The 20,142-nt window shown below is 43.5% G+C and overlaps 1 protein-coding gene across 5 annotated transcripts in view; it reads left to right on the forward strand.

Moving 5' to 3' along the window:
• The window catches only part of Elapor1 (endosome-lysosome associated apoptosis and autophagy regulator 1), a 75,159-nt gene that overhangs the window by 43,038 nt on the left and 11,979 nt on the right, over positions 1-20,142 (forward strand). For all 5 annotated transcript variants that reach the window (XM_090334335.1, XM_090334334.1, XM_090334332.1 and 2 more), the window contains 8 exons: positions 158-263; positions 396-545; positions 10,097-10,185; positions 13,324-13,501; positions 14,707-14,835; positions 15,436-15,526; positions 16,623-16,728; positions 17,516-17,653. In XM_090334335.1, coding sequence (XP_090190461.1) covers positions 158-263; positions 396-545; positions 10,097-10,185; positions 13,324-13,501; positions 14,707-14,835; positions 15,436-15,526; positions 16,623-16,728; positions 17,516-17,653 — 987 coding nt within the window. The remainder of the gene's footprint in view (positions 1-157; positions 264-395; positions 546-10,096; positions 10,186-13,323; positions 13,502-14,706; positions 14,836-15,435; positions 15,527-16,622; positions 16,729-17,515; positions 17,654-20,142) is intronic.

Raw genomic sequence — 20,142 nt, forward strand, 5'->3', positions numbered from 1 at the left:
GAAGAAAGAGGAAAAAGGTCGAAACTACCCTGAGAAGAAAGACAAAGCTGAGGAAGAGAAGGGAGAGGGTCAGAACAGGCTATGTGATGAGTCTAATCATCAGGTTAGAAATGCGTGTTTCCGAAGTGAACCAACACCTCCTCTCTGTTGTTTTTAGGTTGAACTAAACCGAGGCAATAATGTTCTCTTTTGGAGAACCACAGCTTTCTCAGTGTGGTCCAAAGTTTCCAAGCCTGTGCTTGTGAGAAATATCGCGATAACAGGTACCCGGAGGGGAGCTGGATCAGGGGTCTGCGCTTAGCCTCCTCCCCAGGGGCAGTTGGGGTGTGGGGTCAGGCCCAGGGCCTGGGTCTCTGAACTCAGTCCCCGCTTTGCTATATGGTTCTTCTTCCTAGGTGTGGCCTACACTTCAGAATGTTTTCCATGCAAACCTGGCACTTTCGCAGCAAAGCAGGGCTCCTCTTTCTGCAAGCTCTGCCCTGCCAACTCTTACTCAAATAAAGGAGAAACTTCCTGTCATCCATGTGACCCTGACAAATACTCAGGTGATGTTCTGAGGGCAAGAAGGTTTAGGAGGGATAAGATGGGAACAGGAAGGAATAGGAAGTCCAGCCATGTTTCTTGTTAAGCCGAGGATATTTCTTTTTAAATTCTTCTTGTTGCTAGATGATCCCACTTGGAACAGTTTAAAAAAAACATGGCTCTAAAAGAAAGCTAATAGTTTGCTAAAAGTATTTCATTTTTAAAATTTTATTGTCAGGGAGATAGAGTGGTTACAGTTACATTCATCAGGTAGTAGGTACATTATTTCTTGAACATTGCTACCCCTTCCCATGTAAGTATCCCAGTTTTGCACTTTCCTAAAATAAAGACTTGGTCATTTGAGGTATCAGAGGCATAGAGACACTGGTATGAGATAGACAGTGCCAGCCGAGGAGCCTGTGCTCAGGCAGCCCAGTGTTTGGCATAAGGTCAGGTCTCTTAGGACAGCATAGACTCAGCATAAGTGCTCTCAAGCAGACTCCCTCCTCCTTACACACACACACACACACACACACACACACACACACACACACACACAGATTTCCCACAGGTACTATGGGATATGTTTGCTTATCCAGAACCTTGTGAACTGTACTTTCTACACTTCTTCCAAAACAAAAAACCTTGTTTATCTACATCCATCTTGCCAAATGAGTGTAGTTTACATCCAGAAGAGGAAGAGTTTAGATCCATTTTTTTCTTAATCTGTATGTCTAAATTCCTGTTTTTCCACTTGTGTTTCTTCTTTTTCTTCCTTGCTCTGCTTCAATCAATGGCAGTCTTTGTGAGTCTGACACTGGCTTTTTCTGTGCAAGGATTTGAATGGCAAGGTGCTTCTAGGGAGGAAAAAACACAACACTGCGTAGGGAGTGTTTTGATCAACTTTGTATGAACTGATACTTATTTATTTTGCCAATTCCTGGGGCTTGTACTCAGGGCCTGAGCACTGTCCTTGGGCTTTTCTCAAGGCTAGAGCTCTACCACTTGAGCCACAGCACCACTTCTGACTTTTTTCTGTGTATGTGGTTCCAAGAAATCAAACCTGGGTCTTTGTGCATGCTAGGCAAGCACTCAACCACTAGACCAAACTCCTGGCCCTGATTTTTATATTTTTATTCACAGAGCTGTCATGAAAGTGACAACTTTGGGAGAGTGAATTCTTAGAGTCTATTCTTCTGTCACCCATTTTTCTTTTCTTTTTTTTGAGTCATGGGGCTTGAACTTGGCCTGGGGGCCGTCCCTGAGCTATTCAGCTCAAGGCTACCACTCTACCCTGGAGCCAAGCCCCATTTCCCATTTTCTAGAGGTTAATTGGAGATAAGAGTCTTAGGTCCTTTTGTGACCAGACTGGCTTTGAACCTTGATCCTCAAATCTCAGCTTTCTGAGTGGCTAGGATTACAGGTGTGAGCCACTGCGCCTGGCTCTGTCACCCATTTTTCAATCTGCCCCTTTGGGAAGTGATTCTTTACTAAAAGATCATGGTAACTTCGTTGGCTCTCTCTCTAGCCTGGAGCATAAAGTCACATTTTATCATATTATATTTTATTTTATTTTATTCTGCAACTTTAAAAGGGTACATGGGCAATTGGGGAAAGCACATTGTCTGGTCATTTGGGTATCTGGGGACAATGCAGTCTAGTAAGAGCGTGGGATGTAGTATTCGTGGAGAGAATGCCAGAAGACTCATCCATGTACAGTATGCATCTGCATCATGTACACATTCATCCCGAGTGTCCAGCAGGCTGAGAGTGGGGCTGTGCTCAGAGCCAGTTCCTGTCCTCTGGCCTCTGCTGCAAAGTAGAAATGTGGTTCTATGAACACAGAAGTGCAGGAACTGTCACAAGCAAGTTCATGTCAGAAACGCACTGTCAGATTTTTTCGAATAATAGTAAATCCACAAACTGTCAATTTTGTTGGTGTGTGTGTGTGTGTGTGTGTGTGCATGTGCATGCCAATATGGGGACTTGAACTCAGAGTCTGGGCACTGTCCGTTAGCTTGTTCACTCAAGACTGGAGCTCTACCACTTGAGCCACAGCTCCACTTCCTGTGGGGATTTTTATTTTTGGTGGTTAATTGGAGATAAGAATCTCTTGGACTTTCCTGCCTGACCTGGTTTCAAACCTCAAACAAGAAGCCTCAGATCTCAGCCTCCTGAATAGTTAGGATTATAGATGTGAGTCACCAGTGCCTAGCAATTTTGATGGCTTTAATTCTCCAAATACTACTGAATTCATTTTCATGATAACCAAGGCTATGGCAAACACAGGGCTTGATTTCTTTTCCTGATTTTTATTTTTGGTGTGTGCCTGTACTAGGTCTTGAACTCCAGGCATCAAACTCTCGAGTAGGTTTTATTTTATTCTACAACTTTAAAAGGGCAACTGGGGAAAGCACATAGTCTGTTCAGGTTTGCGCTCTACCCCATACTTCCACCTTTTAGTGAGTAATTGGAGGTAAAAAATTCAAGAGCTATTCTGCTCAGGTTGACTTCAAACTGTGATCTTTAGATCTCAGACTCCTGAGTAGTTAGGATTACAATTATGAGCCTCCAGAACCCCACTTTTTTTTCTTTTGAATATGTGTGTGTAATTTATGATAGATAAGTTTCATAGACTTTCCTGCCTTGGTCGGCTTCAAAACATGATCCTTAGATCTCCGCCTCCTAAGTAGTTAGGATTACAGGCATGCACTGCTGGCACCCAGATCACTTGACCTTTTTATTCTGATCTTAATTAACAATATTAGCTCTCAGACAACACTTTTTATTGTAATTAATAGAGAGGTTACAGTTATATTCATCAGATAGAAGGTGCATTACTTCACACACATTGATACCCCTTCTCATTTTATTGTCCCCATTTCCCTTCCCCACCCCCCGGACCACACTTTATGTTTCATGCAACAAAATACATATATAGCTACTGAATGACTATGAAAGGGTTACAGAGGCTACTGGGTTCAAAGGGACCATACTTAAGGCACAGATAGAGAGATGAAATACATTCAAAGAAACTTCCCTATAGGGGAACAGATAAGTTTGTGTACATTATGTTCCACAGACCAGGTGTGGAGCTGTTCAGTGCACAGAGTTATCAAATGCAGGACCAGGTAACAGGTAGTTTGGGGTGTCAGTTGGAAGCTAGCTACATGTTCCAGCTGGAGCTGGGGACTGTGGCAATTTTCCTGAGCAAACCTTATGACAAATAATCAGGTAGTGGATCAGAAGGTTTGTCATATCCTAATCTTGGGGTGCTCCTTCCTCTGTAGTTCCAGTTGAGGGGGTGGCATCAGGTGTGATTGAGAAGCTCATGTATCTCCTGTGTCTACTATGACCTGATATGTTCCAGATGTAATTATTTATTAGGCACGAGCTATTTTTCAGTTTGAGCCTCATGGGGTGCTGGCAGATGATGACTGTTGACTTGTTTATAAATAAAACCTAGGGTCATTCTGCCTTGCTACTTATACTCAAAATGGTGTCCTTTTTAATGGAGGTCAAAGCTGTTTGTTTATAAAATGGAGTGGGTGGCTCAAGGGTAAGCATAGCCACTATTCTGTGTAATACCAAGTGACCTGGAGGCGTGGGGCTCAGCCTGTCCACTCTCCAGTAAGAATTGGGCTAGAAGTGCTGGGTGGAGTGTGCTGTGGAAGCAGGACAAGGGAGAGAAGGAGGGACTTCCCTAGCTGCTTCCGGCAAGATGAATCAGTGAGGTAATAGAAGGAGGAGGTAGTAGGGGTGGGGGCAGTGTGAGTTGAGATCAGAAGGTTCAGGAAATAAGCCTGGCTAGAGGTTAAGGAGCCAGAAGCAATATTCAAGGTTCAGAGGTAGTCAGGGACCAGAGTATTTAGCTGTCTGTCTATTTGCTTAAAAATTTATAAATTCATCTGAATGTAGAATACTGATTACTAGATGTTGAAAGAGTGAGGGAAAGTAACAGATAATAGGTACCCAAGCACAATTACACAGGAAGAAGTCTAGCATTCCACAGCAGAATGCACTTCACAATGCTCTACTACATATTTTATAAAGAATCTAAAATATAGAAGAAATGTTAAGAAGATGGAAATTCTAATTATTCTGATTAGATCAATATACATCTTATCTGTAATAAAATAATGCACCATTCCCATAAATGTATAATTATTACATGTTAATCTACATTTTTAAAAATAGGATTTGATATTATCAGTGGAAACCATTAAATAATTGTTTTCATCATTCCTGGGGACTGAACACAGGGCCTGGGCACTGTCCTTGGGCTTTCTTAAGGCTAGCACTCTACCACTTGAGCCACAGCACCACTTCCAGCTTTTTCTGTGTAAGTGGTGCCAAGGAATGGGGCTTCATGCTTGCTAGGCAAGCACTCTACCACCAGGCCACACTCCTGACTCCCATTAAAGAATTTTAAGATAGTGTTGGGCAGAGTGACACATGCCTCTAATCTCAGAAGTAAGGAAGCTGAAGTTGGAGGATCGTGAGTTTGTGGCAGCATGCCATTAAGCTGAAAAGTGATCTGACCTGGACTGACCTGGAAGAAGAGAATGTCTAGCGGCAGAGGCATTTTTTTAAAAAGGGTTTATTAATACTGATTTTTACATCATATTTCAAATGTCATGTTTAATAAACAAGTATTCAAGAAGGGAATCTCTATATGCAATCACTGGCACATAGATTTTAGAACATAATTAAAATTAAGCTGAGGGTTTGTATGTCATAGATACATATTAATCTATGTAATAAAACATTATGTGTATAGAGTATATATCCCATCATAGATTTTTATGTCTATGTAGTTACATTTATATCTTGAAGACCATGTCCATAACCTTGGGTACCCGAATATTGAGTCATCGCTCTTGTACTGTTTGGATCTAATACCACATATCAAGGAGACCATGCGCCTTTTGGCAGAGGCATAGTTTAGGCATTATTGCTGGGTACAGAGTATAAAGAAGACTGATACTGCCTTGGAGTAGTCTGGAGACTTACAGGAGAGAGAGATGGGCAAAAGTCTGACTGGAAGCATGTTTTTTCATTGCTACCTAAAATCTGGTCATAAGCTATGTGAAGTATTAATACTATTGATCCATATTTTGGGAGATCGACTTTGGAGCTTCTCTGGGCCTTTCATTCTTCCTTAGTTTTTTGTTTTGTTTTGTTCTGTTTTCGCAAGTCTAGTGTTCTACAACTGGAGCCATCCCTCCACTTCTGGCTTTTTGCTGGTTACTTGAAGATAAGAGTCTACTGACTTTGCCTACATGGGCTTCAAACCTTGATCCTCAGATCTCTGCTTCCTGAGTAGCTAGGATTATGGGTGTGAGCCACTAATGTGGGCACCTAGCTGGTGATCTATTTTCCAATAGGTATGATGGAATTTTTTTTGGGGGGGGGCGTTCATGAAGCTTGAATTTGGCCTGGGGGCATTGTCCCTGAGCTCTTCAGCTCAAGGCTACCACTCTACCCAGGAGCCAAGCACTGCTTCCCATTTTCTCAAGGTTAACTGGAGATAAGAGTCTCAGATCCTTTTGTGCCTGGACTGGCTTTGAACCTTGATCCCCAGATCTCAGCCTCCTGAGTAGCTAGAATTACAGGCATGAGCCACTGTGCCTGGTGGTATGATAGAGTTTTAAGAGCATAAACTTCAAGTTCTTGTCCTGCCACTCACTCACTATGATGTGTTAGGCACATGACTTGTCTATGCCCCAGTTTCTACACATCATCTTAGATGAAAAACCTAGAAATGATTGTGCCTCAATTTCTTTGTCTAAAATAAAATGACAAAAAAATTTCTACGTGTTTTCTTGTGAGGAATGAATAACACGGTGGAGGATTTAGAGAGGGGTCTGGCATATTAGTTAATTCATATTAGTTAATTCTAATTCATCCTATTGATTCACTCTATTAATTCATACTCACTAATTCTTTGGGGTATGTGTGTACACTGGTTCTGGATCTTGAACTCAGGACCTAGGCACTGTCCCTTAGCTTCTTTTGCTCAAGGCTAGTGATCTACCACTTGAGCCCCAGCTCTATTTCAGGCTTTTTTGGTGATTAATTGGTGAAAAGTATCACTTTACTGCCTGGGCTGACTTCATACCTAATTCTCAGATCTCAGCCTACCGAGTAGCTAGGATTACAGGCATGAGCCACTGGTGCCTGGGTAGATAACCCCTCTTTTTTTGAGGGGGGGACTATGTTTGGGGGCTTGAACTCTGGGCCTGGGCACTGTCTCTAAGCTCTTCAGCTCGAGGCCTTACCACTTTGAGCCACAGCACCAATCCCCATCCCTCTTTTAAAGTGAAAATACCCTTGGTATAGGCCATACTGAAAAGTCACTGCTGGAGAATTTTATAATGAGTGTGACATTTTATAATGAGTGTTATTACTCAGGGAATGATGTGGGAACAAATTCTCCATTAATGAATGAATTATGAAAAGTCTAGACAGGTCTGAGGTGGTATTGGAGCTGGGTCTTGTATTCATTAAGTCCTTAAGTCCTCAAAGGAAATGTTTTCCTTTGATAAAATGGGTCCAAGGGAGAACACTGTTCTCTCTGAAGTACAGAGGAGACATTGACAGGAGAAGAGAGGTGCAGAAAGAGGGGTTGGGCTCCCCTGAGATAAATGTTAGGCTCTGACAACTCTGCCCAAGGCCCAGGCTATTCAAGTCACTTGTCACTAAGTCAACCATCCACCTTGGCCCCTCTTTGAAACTTGACCAGTCCCCTTGGTGAAACCCAAGCAAGCCAAGTGAGGTCTGTTTCTACATCTGGGTTAATCATTTATTGAAACATTTCACACTGGTTGGTGTGTAAACAACTGGATAGTTTTGCTAAGACCTGGCACTAGCACGTACATTGAGCAAATATTTGACAAGCAGAGGAAGATGTTTGTGCAGAAGGCATTTTCTACCCTGTGACTTATGCTCTGCTGGGCCTGACACACAAGCCTTAGGAATTGACACGTTTTTAGCATCTCCTCCCGAATCTCTTCTGGCCATGCTGATTACCAGCAAGAATCCCAGCATCCCTCTCTGTTGAACTGAGTCTCTGCTTGTTAACTAAGTAAATGAGCTGAGAAAATCCCAGCTGTTTCTCAGCCTGTAGTCCCTTCTTGCCCAACTTAACAAGACAGAGACAAAAGAGATGGAGAAATGGGCTAACGAGGCTGGAATGAGGGAATGCTCCATTTGGAAAGTCACTTGAAAAAAAGAAAGGATCTGTTGAGCTACTCAGGAGACTGAGATCTGAAGATTTTGGTTCAAAGCCAACCTGGACGTGAAAGTCCACGAGCCTGTTATCTCCAACTAACTACCAAAAAACCAGAAGTGGTGCTTTAGTGCAAGTGGTAGAGCACTAGCCTTGAGCTGAAGAGCTCAGGGACAATGCCCAGGCCCAGAGTTTGAGCCCCATGACCTACAAAATGATAGAAAGAGAGAGAGAGAGAGAGAGAGAGAGAGAGAGAGAGAGAGAGAGAGAGAGAGAGAGAGAGAGAGAGAGGAGGGAGGGAGGGAGGGAAGGAGGGAGGGAGGGAGGGAGGGAGAGAGAGAGAGAGAGAGAGAGAGAGAGAGAGAGAGAGAGAGAGAGAGAGAGAGAGAAAGAAAAAGAAAAAAAGATCTGTTGAACATAAGCTTCTCGGGCCAAGCATACCTAAAATCCTAGCTATTCTGGAGGCTACAGATCTGAGAATCATGGTTCAAAAATCAGCCCATGCAGGAAACCCCATGAGACTCTCATCTCCAGTTAACACCAAAAAGCCAGATGTGGAGCTGTGGCTCAAGTGGTAGAGCACCAACCTTGAGCAAAGGGTAGTGTCCTGAGTTCAAGCCCTATTACTGGTACAAAAAAAAAAGAAAGGGAGGGGAAGAAACTTTTATTATTAAATCTACTATGACAGTTCCCAAATAAAAACCATTTGCAAACATAATAAATATAGCTACTATCATTTAGTGAGTACCTATTAATAATGCACCAGCACCTACTGACTCCACCAAGGCTAGATGTTATTGTTCCTGCTCTCCAGATGAGAAGAGGACTGAGACTCAAGGAAGTTAAGCAATTTGCTTCAAATGGCACAGCTGCTAAATGAAGAAGCTGATGCAAACCTAGATCTGCCTAGCTAAAAAATTTCATTCCACAATGTCATGCTGCCTGTCAGATAATGTATAAAAAAGAGATGTTCTCATCATTAGAAAAGGCTTATCTGCTGGGGAAATGGTATTCATAATAGAACTAATTGTAGCAGCAGTAGGATGTTAGGATGTGTACCTTAGAAAGCAATGTAATTTTTTGTTCTGCAGAAAATGAATTTCCATGGAAATTTTTAAATTTTTACTTGCATGAATTATGCATAATTCATAAGAAGAAACAACTTTTATTTTAATTGTCGAGATAATATATAAGGGGTTACAGTTACATTCGTCAGGTGGTAGGTGCATTACTTCTCGCACATTGATACCCCTTCTCATGCTTTTGTCCCCGTTTCCTTTCCCCCAGACCTTCTCAATCATCTTGTTTTCCCCTCCTTTCCTTCCTTATTTCCAATAAACAAATAAACATATATACAATATACCAGGTAACAAAATCAGATTTTCAGAAAGGTTTCTAAGCTAGGCATGTTGGTACATGTATGCATTCCCAGCACTTGGGAACCTGAGGCAAGAAGAACAGAGAGTTCCAGGTCAGCCTGAGTTACATTAAAGACTTTACCTCAAAAACAACAACAACAAAAGCAAAACAGGTGAAATACATTGCTTTAAAGGGGAAGTCATTGAAACAGCTCCTATGGAATACACCATAGGGTTGACTGAAGTACAGAGTAGCCCTAGCATAAACATAAGGAGAACACGGGGAAAGAGAAGTGATAGTTGGCATTTCTCAGCAGACACAGGCCAAGGGTAAAGACAGTGCTGGCAGAGGAATGTGCGAAAGAACCAAAAATGGAGTGCAAGGAAATTAAAAATTTCAAAGGTGGAAGGCTTTCTTCATTCAAGGTACATGATAAGAGCATTCAGAAAAAGGCTTAGAATAAAAGTTTCAAAGCAGCTGGGCATGGTGGCATACTTCTGCACTCAGGAGGCAAAGGCAGAAGAATCATGAATTCCAGGCCAGCTTAGGTTACAAACAAAACAAGAATGTCTAAAAGCAATGTCTTCAGCTTTCCTATGTTTTACTTCAACCTGTAAGGAGTAGAAAACTCAGCTTCATGGGTTACTAATTCGTCTGGTTTCAGGGGGCTGGATTTGGAGGAGCTAACTTGCCTGATGCTATTTTAGTTTCCAGGTACACATCCTCCATGCTAGCCTGCAGTGGAGCCACCTTAAAAGCTACCAGGCAGGACCAGCAACTTCCCAGCATCACCTGGGAGAGGGGCAGAGCCGTGTAAGCAGGATCCAGGCCAAGTAGAAACCACCCTGCAGAGGGGTTTGAAGCCAGCTTGGGCAGGGACATCTATGAGACTTTTTAAGGCAGCTAGGTTCTGAGTTCAAGCCCCAGCACAAGCCTCATTTTCTTCTATAATGTCTAATATTATTTCTTGCTTTGGCAATTTAGAAAAAGGATCCTCCTCCTGCAAGGTTCGTCCAGCCTGCACAGACAAAGATTATTTCTACACACACACAGCCTGTGATGCCAACGGAGAGGTGGGTGGTCCTTCTTGGAGCTCCTATGCCCCTGGTAGACTGTCTCCTGCTCCTCTGAGCATTACCAAAGCTGTGTAGGGATCAGAAAAGCCAGCACCGTCCCTTGGGTATCTCATATTGTTACAGTATCTCACTTTGTTATCTGATATATTGAATTTATTTGTATTTGGTTATTTGAAATTTGATAGGGAAGGGGGGAAAACCAAGACAGGGGGTAGGTGATAGGTGGGGGGGAGGGTGATGGGTACCAAGATATGTGAAAGGGTATCAATGTATGTGAATTAATGCACCTTCTATCTGACAAATATCATGTAACCCTTTATTAATTACAATAAAAAATATAAAAAAATAAATCCAAAAAAAAAAAGAAAAGCCAGCATCAAGATAACACAAGATAACAACTCTCACGACCTATGTGGTGACCCCAGGGCCAATGAAGGGGGGGGGGGGGAATGAGACAGCTTCATTCACTTGAAGGTCAGAAACTTGTGCTTGCCTCGTTTATCTGAGTTTCCACATATACTATATTTAAAAAAGAAAAAAAAAACTTCATTTTTTTTCTTTGCTTGCGTTAGCTGCTGGGTACTGCCTGCTTGTCTGCACAGGCTCCCTTCTCCAGGGAGAGAGCTTCAGGCTCCCCAGACCCCCCAGTGTATGTGTGTGGTGGTGGTGGTGGTGGTGGTGGTGGTGGTGGTGGTGGTGGTTGTGTGTGTGTATGAAAGAGAGAGAGAGAGACAGACAGAGACACGGACAGACAGACACAGACAGACAGAGAGAAAGAATGTGTCTTGATATTAGAGCTTAAACTCAGGGGCTGGGTTCTGACTCCTTTAGCTGTTTTTGCTCAAGGCCAGCCCTCCACCAGCTCCACTTCCACCTTTTTTTCTGGTTAATTAGAGATGAGTGCCACAGACTTTCTTGTTCCAACTGGCTTTGAACCCTAGGCCTCAGATCTCAGCCTCATGAGTAGCTAGGATTACAGGCATGGGCCATTAGCACCCTGTTCACAAAGCACTTGTGTGCCTGTGTCCAGGGAGGTACAACTAGTGTGGGGACTTAGAGCTGACTGAGACTTGCATTTGCTTTATTATATTGTCTCTGTGGCCTAATACAAAGTAACCGAATCCAATGTCTGTGCGTCTGGGGACCAGCACTAGTAAAGAGGGGTGGACGAGAAGATGCAAGAGGCAGGATCAGTCTCCAGCTAGACATCCTCACGAACTATCTGTATCTCTCAAGATTAGGAGTCAGGATTCTGCAGCCAGTACTATGTACAATACATGGCTACCACGATTGTTTTTGGTGGCTGGCTGCCTGAATTCCCCTTCACATGAGACCAAGTCTGATTCTTAGTACTAATTATTCTTCACAGTTACCTCTTGTTTCCATTTCCTAGAGTGTCATTTTAATATTGTTTTATATGATTAGAGGCACATAAACATCACGTTTTTGTGTTCCTCCCCTAAGAGTATCCTTCTTTGGTCTCACTGTGTGTGAATGCCTAGAGTCCTATATAATTTATCATGTCTAGCTTCTGCATATGAGAGAAAACATGCACCAGTTAGCTCTATGAACTTAGCTTACTTCCCTTAACATAGTTTGTTGTAGGTCCATCCATTTCTCACTTCCAGCTTTGTGGTGGTGCTTGAACCATCCTTCTAACCTGGCTTTTTGCTGGTTAGTTGAAAATGGAATCCAAGGACTTTTCATACCATGGCTTTGAACCATGATCCTCAGATCTCAGCCTCCTGAGTAGCCAGGATCACAGGCAGTAGCCACTGGTGCCCAGCTTATTTTCATTTTCTTCATCTTATCTGGACAATGAATTCCTCTCCTTTTCTCCTTACTAGGTCTAATATTTCTTTGAGTATGGTTTGCTTTCCTCCTTTCTGCCCTATTCTCTCCTCTCCCTGGCTCAGGCCAAGGCCTTTCCATTCTGTTGTGTACTCTGTTTCCTAGAATCCGAATGTCTGTTCCTTCCCTACGGTGGTGGGGCCTGGAGATGCTGGTTTAGGCCCACAGTACGTGGCTCAGAGGAGGCCCACGAAGGCCTGTGCCTGAGGGGTGCACCCTGAGGTGCATCAGCCAGGTGTTCTGCCTGGAAGAAACCCGCTGGTTCTGCTGCTGCTATGATTGTGCCTGCCACCTCACTGGGCTGCAGTGGTTTTTCAGGGGCAAGGACTGCAGTCCCCTGGACTCACTGAATTTGCTGTTTTGCCTTAAGGGATGGTCCAAGTAAAATTTCCTGCTTGAAATTCACAGGATTTGGGCCAGGATAAGGTTAGATACAAGTGGTACTCATCTCTGATCCCAGCACTGGAGAGGCTGAGAAGGAACAAAAGTTCCAGACCACTATGGGCTACTTAGTGAGATTCTGTGACAAAAAGAAAAAAAAATGCCAAGGACTCTGGGAGGAAGGGCTGGGCTGGGGTGGCGGGGGGAGCCCAAATGAAAGGCCTAGGTTCCCTCTCCTCCGTGTGACATCATATCTGGAATGAAAGGGGCAGGGGCTTTGTTCACTTGTCCTGGCACCCATTGTCACTTATATGGGTATCTGACTTGAACTGAGGGCCAAATGAAAAGAATGCTAGCTTTCTTCACCTAGCATACATAGAGCCCTAGGTTCGATTCCTCATTACCACATACTCAGAAAAAGCCAGATGTGGTATTGTGGCTCAAGTGGTAGAGCCCTAGCCTTGAGAAAGCCCAAGGACAATGCTCAGGCCCTGAGTTCAAGACCTAGGCTGGCAAAAAAAAAGAATGCTAGTTTTCTTTCCTGCTTCTGCATTGAATGCTTCCATTAAAAGATGGAAATTACAGGACATGGTGGTTCATGCCTGTAATCCTAGCCATTCAAGAGAGCTGAGGATTGAGGTTCAAAGCCAACCCCAGCTGCAAAGTTTATGAGAGCTCTTATTTCCAATGAACCACCAAAAAGCTGGAAGTGGAACTATGGCTCAAGCGGTAGAGCACCATTCTTGAGCAGACAAACCTAGAAATAGTACTCAGGTCCTGAGATCAAGCCCTAGTACCAGCACACAAAAGTTCCCGAGCTCTCTATCCTGGAGTTTTCACCCTCTAGTGAAAGTCAGAAATGAATCTCACTTAGGCTGAACTGTGCCTAATTCATTTTTGCAGACGCAGCTTATGTACAAATGGGCCAAGCCGAAAATCTGTGGCGAGGACCTGGAGGGGGCAGTGAAGCTGCCTGCCTCTGGGGTGAAGACCCACTGTCCTCCCTGCAATCCAGGCTTCTTCAAAACCAACAACAGCACCTGCGAGCCCTGCCCTTACGGCTGGTACTCCAATGGCTCTGGTAACCACCCTGTGCCCATTCCTGGCATTGTAGCCATCCTCCTATACCTGAGACCAGGTATAGGAGAAGAGAGGTCAAGGATGGCTGTGCCTGTAGGTTGGAATCCACCTTAACAACTCCCTGTCTTCCTCTTCGTTGCTTCTGTGCATGCATTTGAGTCATCCTAACAGAGGCTTCCTGTGCATGGCAGGTGCTAACTAGATTTGGGAGCTTAGATGACCACTTTGGCACAATCTATATACCATGGTACAAAAATGGAGTGGATCTGGGTGCTGGTGACTCATGCCTGTAATCCTAGCTACGCAGAAGGCTGAGATTTGGGCCCTGCAGTTTGAAGCCAGCAGATGCAAAAAGTCCATGAGTCCCTTATCTCCAATTAACTACCAAAAGAGTCATGGCTCTGGTGTCAGAGCTCTAGCCTTGAGCGAAAAAAAAAAAAAAAGAAGAAGAAGAAGAAAGAAAAGAAAAGCTCTGAGACTAAACTCAGGCCCTGAGTTCAAGCTCCAGGATCAGCATCAAAAAAAAAGAAAGAAAGAAAGAGAGAGAGAGAGAGAGAGAGAGAGAGACAGAGAGAGAGACAGAGAGAGAGACAGAGAGAGAGAGACAGAGAGAGAGAGAGAGAGAGAGAGAGAGAGAGAAAGAAAGAAAGAAAGAAAGAAAGAAAGAAAGAAAGAAAGAAAGAAAGAAAGAAAGAATGGATTTGTTGTGGGGATGGGAGCCTTTGTATACTTATTAATTGGATATTTTAATGATAATGTGATAACAAGGTAAACCTCACCCATCAGGTTAGAAGATGCATTTACATTTTTTTAAATGCTGGTATGAAACCTGGACTCTCTTAGCTTTTGTTTAGTTCAAGGATGTCCCTCTGCCATATCTCTACAGGCTTTCTGGTAGGTAGATGGAGATAAGGGTCTCATGAATTTTCCTGTCCAGGTTGGTTTTGAACTGTGAGCCTCAGATTTCAGCCTCCTGAGTAGCTAGGATTACAGGCATAAACCACCAGCCCCTAGAACACTGAAGGGTTTTTTTTGTTTGTTTGTTTGTTTGCCAGTCCTGGGCCTTGAACTCAGGGCCTGAGTGCTGTCCTTGGACTTTCTCAAGGCTAGAGCTCTACCACTTCACCCTCAGCACCACTTCCAGCTTTTTCTAGGTACAGAGTGGGCACAGGCTTCCTACTGAATGATAGATTTGCGCTTCTGCAGATTGTACCCATTGTCCAGCTGGTACAGAACCTGCTGTGGGATTTGAATACAAATGGTGGAATACATTGCCCACGAACATGGAAACGACAGTGCTCAGTGGGATCAACTTTGAGTACAAGGGCCTGACAGGTGAGACCTCTCCCCTCACTGTGAGCTGTCACTCCCAGCACCAACGCGGACTCTTCCAAGTTCACATTTGTTTAGCATGAGGAGATCTGAGAAAAACCAGCTCATCATGTTATGCATCCCTCTGAAAATTCCACTCCTTATGGGCATATGCTCTGCAAAAACTTAGTTTCAACCAGCCACCAGTATCTCATGCTTGTAATCTTAGCTACTTAGGAGACTGAGATCTGAGGATTGTGGTTCAAAGCCAGCTTAAGTAGGAAAGTCCATGAGACCCTTATCTCCAATTAAATACCAAAAAAGCCAGTGGTTGCCTAGGTCAAGTACTAGCCTTGAGCATAAAACTCAGGGACATTGCCCAGGTCTGGAGTTCAAGCCCCAGAACCAACAAAGTAACATCATCATCAACACCAACAAAACCAAAAACCCTTAGTTTCAGAAACAGAAACAGAGAATAGAGAAATGGCTATACATGTCCTTAAGGTCTTACTCAGAGCTTCAGGGTCTTTATCTAGCGGGGTATGTTAAATGATTTATTTACTGGTACATAATTGGCCTGCATAAAAGAACATAAGAGTGTTAACCCTTTCCTCTCCTTTCCAGGTTGGGAGGTGGCCGGTGATCACATTTATACAGCTGTTGGAGCCTCGGACAATGACTTTATGATTCTCACTCTGGTTGTGCCAGGATTCAGGTGAGGACTACAAAACCAAGAGGAAGCCCACTGCAACAACCATGCCAAAACCTACATACTGGGAATGTGGGAGAGGACTGAGCCTTTCAGAGCTTTCGGAGAAAGTTGAGCTCTGAATTGAATGTTTGATACTCTGGGGCTTGAACTCAGGGCTGCATACTCTCTTGGTTTTTTTTATTCAAGACTGAAGCTGTACCTCGTGAGACACACTTCTACTTTTACACTTTTTTTTTTTGCCAGTCCTGAGCTTGAGCTCAGGGCCTGAGCACTGTCCTTGGACTTTCTCAATGTTAGAGCTCTACCACTTGAGCCTTATCACCACTTCCAGCTTTTTTCTATGTATGTGGTACCAAGGAATCGAACCCGGGCCTTCATGCATGCTAGGCAAGCACTTTAACCACTAGGCCAAACTCCCGGCCCCTACTTTTACACTTTTTTATATTTAATTGGAGATTCGATGCTTATGGACTTTTCTTCCCTGGCTGGCTTTGAACTGTGATCCTCAGATCTCAGTGTCCTGAGTAGTTAGGATTATGGGGAAGTGCCACCAGTACCTGGCTTCTCTTTATTTTAGATATCATTCCAGAAGACATGGGAGCACAGTGGTGATTCGGCCGGGGTAACCAAGATGTTAACATACTTTCTTAGTTGCTTTCCAGGATGATTTACCCACTGTTGTTTATGTGGGGGGGGGTGTGCACGCACATGCATACACATATGTGTACTGGGACTTTGACTCTTGGCGTTGCACTCCCTGTTGTGCTGGCTTTTTCTGCTCAAGCTGAGATGAGTCACTCAGATTTATCTGCCTGGGGCTGGCTTTGAACTTTGATTCTCAGCTCTCAATAGGTGGGTTTACAGATGTGAGCTACCTGTGTCCAGCTTTATTTCCACTTTCTTTACAGCTGAGAAAGCTTCATCCTGGCTAAGTCAAGGTCCCATAACCAGGAGGCATAGCTGGACTTAGTCTTTACTCCTTCCTGTCCCTCAACTGGCCCTTTCCTGAGAGGTTGTCTGTGCTTCTCTGTAAACACAGTTTGGTCTAGGGAACCAGGAAACCAGTCTTTAACTTTTGCCACCCCACCCCACCCCCCAGACCTCCACAGTCGGTGATGGCAGACACAGAGAATAAAGAAGTGGCCAGGATCACGTTTGTCTTTGAGACCATCTGTTCTGTGAACTGTGAACTCTACTTCATGGTGGTATGTTCTCCTTTCTTTGCTGGCTGTGGGGCTCCCACAGGAGGGCTGGTCCTACCTACCCTATGGGAAGTCAAGATAATACACATCCGGCTTGTAGTGAGTCCCTAGGAGAAAAGAAAGCCCAGAAACACCACACTTATTTATTTATTTATTTGTTTGTTTGTTTGTTTATTTCATGGTAGTGGGGTTTGAACTCAAGAGCCTCATATTTGTTAGACAGGGGCTCTATCACCAGCCACATCTTCAGCTTTTGTTCTTTTTCTTTTTATTACGGTCAAGGCTGGTGCTCTACCACTTAAGCCACACCTCCACATCCAACATTTTGCTGGTTAATTGGAGATAAGAAGCCCTCAGATTTATCTGCCCGGTGGTGCTAGCTTTGAACCTCAATTCCCAGATCTCCGTCTCCTGAGTATCTAGGAATTACAGGCCTGAGCCACCAGTGCCTGGTGCTTTTGATACTTTTAAAATAGGGTCTTGCTTTTTCTTAGACTGGGCCTCAGTCCTCCTATTTGTGCTTCCCGTATAGCTGGGATGACAGGCATGCACCACTACCAGGATACCCAGCTTTTCACTGGTTGAAGTAGAATCTCATTAACTTTCTGCCTAGGCTGACCACAAGCCATAATCCTTCATCATTACCAATATCCATGTGAGCCTCTGTCCTCACTAACATACATCCCAAACTTGGGTCTGCCCACTGGGTTGGTCCATGGGATGGCAACAGTATGGCCGCCTCTCCTCCTTCAGCCATCGTGCCTTACCCATTGATCTGTCCTGCGTTCAGGGCGTGAATTCCAGGACTAATACTCCTGTGGAAACGTGGAAAGGCACCAAAGGCAAACAGTCCTACACCTATACCATTGAGGAGAACGCCACCATGAGCTTCACCTGGGCCTTCCAGAGGACCACGCTTCATGAGACAGTGAGTCCCTCCCCCTCCCAGGCTCCAACTCCTGGAAGACACTGCCCAGATTCAGGAAAATTCCTCATGGGAGCTCAATGAGAAGGAGCCGGAGCTGGGGATCCAAGGGTCAGGAAAATCTTCAGGAATCAAGTAGAGATTGCTTCCTGCAGCCCTCGATCTAAGTGATTCCCAGGGGATGGTACTGGGTGCCTTCAATTAACCATCCCCCCTGTAGTCCTTGCCTGCCGGTAGAGCCTGCCTGCCTCTTGCTATTTGGAATAACAAACTCTTTCTTAACTCCCACCGGCATGGCTTTAATGCAGAAAACTTAGAAAATACAGATAAGTGAAAGGAAGCAGATCTATTAATTAACAACTAGAGTTTTTTCTTCTATCAAGTCTCTTCTCTGTGTGTCTCTCTCTCCTTCTATCTCCCTTCCCATCACCTTTTTCTTCTCCCTCTCTTTCTTCTTGCTTCTTTCTTTCCATTTCTTCTCACTCTCCTTTCCCTCTCCTTCCTCTCTTTTTGTCTTATTCTCCTTCTCTCTTTGTTCTTTGAGAAAAGATCTCACTACATAGCCCATGCTCGTTTCAAATTTTAATCCTCCTATCTCAGCCTTCCAAGCATCAGGATTACAGGTGTGTATCACCATACCTGGCCTTAGCTGGAATTTCTTTTCTTTTTTGTCTGTCTGTCTCTGTCTCTGTCTCTGTCTCTCTGTCTGTCTCTCTGTCTCTGTCTCTCTCTGTCTCTCTCTCTGTCTCTCTCTCTCTGTCTCTCTCTCTCTCTGTCTCTCTCTCTCTGTCTCTCTCTCTCTGTCTCTCTTTCTTTTTGTTGTTGTTGGTTGTAGGGCTTGAACTCTGGGCCTGGGTTCTGTCCCTATGTTCTTCAGCTCAAGGTTAATAAGGTTAATACTCTACCACTTAGAGCCACAGCACCACTCTGGTTTTCTGGTGGTTAATTCAAGATCCTCAGCTCTCAGCCTCCAGAGTAGCTAGGATTTTAGGTGTGAGCCACCAGCGCCCAGCTGTTAGCTGGAATTTCTCTACAAAAAATATAGGTTTAGTCCCTCAGTTGATGAGTGGATCAACAAGTTGTGGTATTTGTACACAATGGAATTCTATGCTGCTGTCAGAAAGAATGACATCGCCCCATTTGTTAGGAAATGGAAAGACTTAGAAAAAATCATATTAAGTGAAGTAAGCCAGACTCAAAGGAACTTAGGCTCAATGGTTTCCCTCATTCGTCATAATCAGTAGAAACCTTGGGCTCTACTAGCAGAGATTTGCAATAGAGCAAAATCTTGATACATAAGGACATATAATGTGAAGCTAATTGAAAGGACCTCCAGGATATTGAAACAAAAGCCATATAACGAATGATTGTTGTCCTTAATGTACTATGTTGTCTCTCATCTCCTTTGCTGTCCCTTGGTTATCTCATATTGGTATAGTATCTCACTTTGTTATCTGATATATTGAATTTATTTGTATTTGGATATTTGAAATTTGATAGGGAAGGGGGGAAAACCAAGACGGGTGGGGGGTGTGGGGGGGGAGGGAAACGGGTACCAAGACATGTGAAAGGGTATCAATGTATGTGAATTAATGCACCTTCTATCTGGCAAATATCATGTAACCCTTTTACTAATTACAATAAAAAAAGAAAAAATATATAGGTTTATTAAGTAAGTAAAAGACCTACTTTTTATTGAATGACATCTACTATACATTTCCCCCAGGGTACTTAATATCTTAACACATAACTCAAAATGAGATGGTCTTATTTTAAAATGACCTAAAAATTCCCATAAAGAACCACTGTTTTTTTTGTTTTTTGTTTTTGTTTTTGTGTTCTTTTTTTTGCCAGTCCTGGGCTTGAGCTTAGGGCCAGAGCACTGTCCTTGGACTTTCTCAAGGCTAGAGCTCTGCTACTTGAGCCATAACACCACTTCTGGCTTTTTCTATGTATATGGTACCAAAGAATCGAACCTGGTCTTCATGCATACTAGGCAAGCACTCTACCACTAGGCCAAACTCCCAGCCACTCCTGAAGTTCACTTTGATAAATTATTTTATATGATCAGATGCATCATGGGCATTGTGCCTTTGTGATCTTTTCCCAAGAAAGTACTCCTTTGGTCTCACTCTGTGAATGCCCAGAAACCTATATAATTTATTGTGCCCCAGTGTTTTTGCTTTGTTTTGTTTTTTAACCATCTAGTGTGTTCACTTGTAGATTTATAGGCACTTTCCAGCTCCTATAAATGAGAAATGATGCAACCTATATTTCTCTGGGTCAGGCTTACTTCACTTAATATAATTTTTTTCAAGTCTTCTCATTTCTTTACGAATGGTACAATATTATTCTTTTTATGGATGAGAATAATTCCATATGTATGTATGCCACATTTTTAACATCTATTCATCCACTGAGGGACATCTGTACAGATTCCATACCTTGTCTGTGGTGAATACTGAAGAGCCATTGTTAAATAGTAAAAGGAG

The sequence above is a fragment of the Megascapheus bottae genome, chromosome 6 (genome assembly GCF_031878675.1).
Source record: "Megascapheus bottae isolate mThoBot1 chromosome 6, mThoBot2.hap1, whole genome shotgun sequence".
NCBI lineage: Eukaryota > Metazoa > Chordata > Mammalia > Rodentia > Geomyidae > Megascapheus > Megascapheus bottae.